This window comes from Triticum aestivum, chromosome 4D (assembly GCF_018294505.1).
Source record: "Triticum aestivum cultivar Chinese Spring chromosome 4D, IWGSC CS RefSeq v2.1, whole genome shotgun sequence".
NCBI lineage: Eukaryota > Viridiplantae > Streptophyta > Magnoliopsida > Poales > Poaceae > Triticum > Triticum aestivum.
In genome coordinates, this window is record NC_057805.1 from 41,419,644 (window position 1) to 41,424,947 (window position 5,304).

General features: G+C 47.9%; 1 protein-coding gene across 1 annotated transcript; it reads left to right on the plus strand.

The window, feature by feature from the left end:
* The first annotated feature begins 3,337 nt into the window (after positions 1 to 3,337).
* On the plus strand, positions 3,338 to 4,631 carry LOC123096037 (syntaxin-related protein KNOLLE). The gene has a single exon (XM_044517620.1). The coding sequence runs from the start codon at positions 3,503 to 3,505 to the stop codon at positions 4,451 to 4,453; it is 951 nt and encodes a 316-aa protein (XP_044373555.1). The 5' UTR covers positions 3,338 to 3,502; the 3' UTR covers positions 4,454 to 4,631.
* Positions 4,632 to 5,304: the final 673 nt, after the last annotated feature.

Below are 5,304 nucleotides of genomic sequence, written 5' to 3' on the forward strand. Positions count from 1 at the left end.
GTAACAATTTGTTCCGATCCATAACACTCCATATGAAGAACCATCCTCTTCAACATGAAAATTTTCTGTTATCTACGAAAGAATGTGAAGTTCAATTAGAAACTTAGAATCTGTACAACCAACTACCAAATTTGAAAAGGCATCAACCACAAAATGACCATCTTTAAGTTTGCACCAATGTATTACATATGTGAAATTGACATAATAATAACAATCTATATGTATCATATGAAAGTATTATAACAAAACTAAGTGAAACAATATTTTCCAGTAAAACTAAGTGTTTACGTTATGAAAGGTGGACGTATCAAAAGCATCAAATTGCTGCATTGAATACTAAATCCACATAGAGCATCTCTAACAAATCGGTAGAAAAGAAGTCTCGCCTTCGTTCTCGGGCCTCACAAACAAATAATGGATGGTTCATCTTTTCCAATCAGACATGATCACTATCGGTGTCCTTCAATGTTACTTGGATGTTAGCTTCTTTCGAAATATTCCCACTGTTGCATGGATGCAAACTAATGGCGGGTCAAAATATTGTAATCTTCAAACATTAAACCACCATACGAAGAGGAAACAATTCTTTTAAACTGAAAGCAGTGACCTCCGCTTATCAAGCCGACTATCCTTGGATAAGCAACACAACATCGTATCAGTTGATATATGTCACCACATTCTGCTAGGACTAAATAAGTGTAAGAAAAAAGCACTGAAGAAAGAACATGGTGCAATGTTAATTTACCATGCCGGTCTCCAAATAGGTATAAGATGCACCAAGCAAGAAAAAAACTATGTGGACAAATGCAAAATCAAGATCAATTAGTACAATTAAAAATAATATGTTGAAGTATTAACAGAGAAAAAGGAAGCACATTGTATTGTACAAATATTTGGCCACCTCGGCGTATCATTTCATGAATCAGTTAACATGCAAAAAATAGCATGTAAATATTAACATATGTAATATGGACATATATTTAATTTTGATGCTTCTATATCTATAATCGACTTCGCAAATACATATCAATTGCTGGCTTAAATTTTCAGCTGTTGTATAATGACCTATATGATGACATGGCTACAGCAAACTGCGAACTTATATACTTATAGCTGTTGGAAATATGAAAGGTCAAAAATCCAGAGGAATGGAACTAACCTCAGTGAGTAGATATTAATGTTAAAGGCTTGTTTTGGGGTGAACAAAATTCTCGCTACCACCAAAATAAATCCCGCCCCTAAAAAAAACCAAAATAAATCCCATCCAAGTGCAAGAAAAGAGGCATCGCTGATTTTGGCAGCCCCTGGGTAAGCATCATGACATTACACGTGAATACTACTGCTGAAAATACACGAGTAAAGAAAAGACATACTATATCAGTAATCAAACTCAGAGAGCCCCCTTTCGGGGTTGATACCGCGAGATGGCATGCCCAGGGCGCCTCTAGGGTCTCTTTTTTGCAGTCTTCTTTTTCATTTTTGCTCGCCTTTGCACAACTTCTGTGCCCATGGTCACTTGATCCACGCTGTATTTCCCGCATGCTTTCTCCTACATCAATGAAGCCGGCCAAAATCTTTCAAAAAAATATCAGTAATCAAACATTTGCATGAGATGAGTGCAAAAAAATAATCAAAATCACATTGTATAATATAGAAAGATATATGCTACCTTATGTCCAAGTGAAAGAGCATCTCTGTGAAGTCCACGCGGAAGCACATCTGGAGTTGATACTCAAGCGTGCGCCGTAGGCACAGATGGTGCAGGCTGCAGAATAGGGACTGGAAAGTGGGAATTGATCACTAAGGCACAATCCGAATGACTGAACCACACAGAAGCCTGGCAAGTTGTGACGATGGTACTCATCATCTCCCTAGTGAAATGAAGTGTGGCGGTACTCACAGATAAGCCGGAGCCGATGTGCAAGCCCCGAAGTAGGATCCCCCGGGGAAGTCATCTCTGTTCATGGGGGGTGACTCCTCGACATTCGTTGCAGCCAACAGCGGCCGTGGAGCAGAGCAACAACACTAAGAGGCCTCCATCGGCTATGCCTTCACCAACGACTTGGATCCTGGCTGGCCGGCCACGGAACAACGGCCCGAACCGCGTCCCAACGCCAAAAGAGACGGATGCAAGTCAGACCAGCGGGCGTGCCGGAGGAGGTCCGATCCGTAGTAGAGCAATCACGCGCACATGCTGATTCAGTGGTGCCTTGATGACGATCTGGCCTCTGGGTTGCCGGCGACGGAACGGCGGCTTGCCCCACTTACACTCGTACATAGGAGTCGGAGGCGAGGCAGACGGGAGTAGCAGACTACGTGTGGAGATCTCCTGCTGATTGCCAGACTTCCATAGCTAGGGGAAATACTGATTTCCTTTTTCTGAAGCTATAAGGGGATGGCCTTCGATGGTTGTCTGTAGGTAGAGGAAAAGCCAACCTTTCTATGTGGGGAGGGAGAGACACTATTCGGCTATTATACGTTAGATTAGAAACGGATCAACATGAGGAAAAAGAGAAGATTGAAGATGAAGAGGCAGCCGGAGAAAATATTTGTTCATGTGCAATGAGGAGATATAATGGGAGCGCTGGCCGTGGACGGATGTCTGTAGGTAGCGGAATCTTTTTACGTGGGAAGAGAAAGGCTGTTGGGCTCTTACTATTGGAAACGGAAGCACTAATGACTGTTACTCTTCGGATCACCATTGAGGCTGTTCGTTTCTGCTTGCGCATGTATTCAAGGAAGCTGCTGACGTGGCTTGTAGGCTGATCTGGAATGACGTGGCACATCGCTGATGTGGACAGTGTGCATGGTGAGAGAATAGGGAGTAGTGGGGAGCAACTTCTTAAGAATGGTAGATTTTAAATTTATTTGGTTTGTAAACTATACAATTTCCATTTGTTTGTTTAATAATGTGCAATCCGATTCGTTTGTTATTTTATTATGCATGATATAATTCAAAAGACAAAATAGGAAATCTGTGTTCGTTTGAACCAGCACGTTGGAGTTGGTCTTACCAAGCAGACCGCTTGGTATTTTTGTTAGTCTTGATATATACAGTACCAAATTATTGCGTTGCGAAGGTCCCGCCCTCTCGTGCTCAGAATCCGATGCCCAAAAGCCACCGTTGCCATGGCAGCATCCATCGACCCGTTGCACATCTCTCCCATCACAGCTTCCGTTGCCCAGAAATTCAATATTATGCCTAATAAAAATAAAGATAACAAAGAAATCTGGACACACATAGCCGTTGTGTGATGCCGTCTCCATCCCCCTCACCAACGGCTCTATTCCCCCACCGCCCGCTCCACGTTGACCGTTTCGACCATTAAAACCCTCCTTCCCTCTCGCCCTTCTCCCCACCCACACCCCCAAATCCCCCATCTCCCCCCAAACCGACGCGCACATCCATCCATCCGCTTCGTCCCCGGCCACGGCCCAAACCCTAGAGACCGACAACCGCCGCGCGAGCAGCGAGAGGGAGAGGAGGAGACCGCCGGGCGCCATGAACGACCTCATGACCAAGTCCTTCATGAGCTACGTCGACCTGAAGAAGGCGGCCATGAAGGACCTCGAGGCGGGCGGCGACGAGACCGAGACCGAGCTCACCCAGGCCTGCGGCGGCGGCGCCACCGACGAGCGCCTCAAGGGCTTCTTCAGGGAGGCGGAGGCGGTCCGCGAGGAGATGGCGGCCATCCGCGACGCGCTCGCCCGCCTCCACGCCGCCAACGAGGAGGGCAAGTCGCTGCACCAGCCCGACGCGCTGCGCGCCATGCGCGTCCGCGTCAACGCCGACATCGTCTCCGTGCTCGGCCGCGCGCGCGGGATCCAGCGCGCGCTCGCGGACATGGACGCCGCCAACGCCGCGCAGCGCAGGCTCTCCGCGGGCTGCCAGGAGGGCACCACCCTCGACCGCACCCGCACCTCCGTCACCGCGGGCCTCCGGAAGAAGCTCAAGGACATCATGCTCGACTTCCAGGCGCTGCGCCAGCGGATGATGTCCGAGTACAAGGACACCGTCGAGCGCCGCTACTACACGCTCACCGGGGAGGTCCCCGAGGACGAGGTCATCGAGCGCATCATCTCCGAGGGCCGCGGCGAGGAGATCATGAGCGCCGCAGTCGCCGAGCACGGCAAGGGCGCGGTGCTCGCCGCGCTCAACGAGATCCAGGACCGCCACGACGCCGCCAGGGAGGTGGAGCGCAGCCTCCTCGAGCTCCACCAGGTGTTCCTCGACATGGCCGTCGTCGTGGAGTCGCAGGGGGAGAAGATCAACGACATCGAGCACCACGTGATCAACGCCAGGGACTACGTCCACTCCGGCAACAAGGAGCTCGGCAAGGCCCGCGAGCACCAGCGCGGCAGCCGCAAGTGCCTCTGCATCGGCATCATCCTGCTGCTGCTCCTCATCCTCATCGTCATCGTCCCCATCGCCACAAGCCTCAGGAGGTCATGAGCAACCACACCACACCGGAGTTTGTGACGATGATCATCTGGACACCTGCATTTGTGTCTATGTTGTTTCGATTTCGTATTCTACTGCTTCATTCGTTGATTTCTGCTCCCCCCGAATGTCTCTGTGTCGTCAGGATTTAGCTGATGATGAATAGTACACCGTATATCTGTTCAGTCAATTTACAACCCTGAAAAATCTGCTGATTGATTCTGTGCATGAGATGAGATTTGGTGTGTGGATTTGTTGCTGCTGCAGTAGCCTGCAGTTTTATTGTGCTTGCAGCTGGGGCCTAAGCGCCCTGCAGCGTTAAATTCAGAACATAAGTACCTGATCACTGTACAGCACAATATAGGCAAGCAGGGTTTGTTTGTGGCTACCTATCATCATTTTCTTCTTGTCTCATTTGATGATCCAATTGCGGAAAGGAGTCACAACGATATTATTATAGAACTTGTTAATGTGGTGCTTGTACATGGCTATGTGTCTTCCATGTCAGCTTGCTGCTGGGGCAGAAGCAGAGACAACAGGGCCAGCAGAGATGCGATTCAGTCCAATACCAATATTTCGTTTTTTGATATCTGTATACTATCCAGATTTCTTTGTAGGCTGCTTTATTTTTATTTATTTTGTGGAGAGAATTGCTGCTTTCTTATTCACAGTCCATTTGTCACTTCGGTATCAAGAATCTGAGGTTTCATCTGCAGCTCTCCTGTATCTTCACTAATTTTCTCGGTAGGTTCCTGTTAAGGGAGCAAAGAAAACCCTGCTATCCTCGTCCAGAGATTTTAGAGATAGCCAAGAACCAAATGAACTTCACTACTCAAGTGGATTCAGTCCAGTATGATTATTTG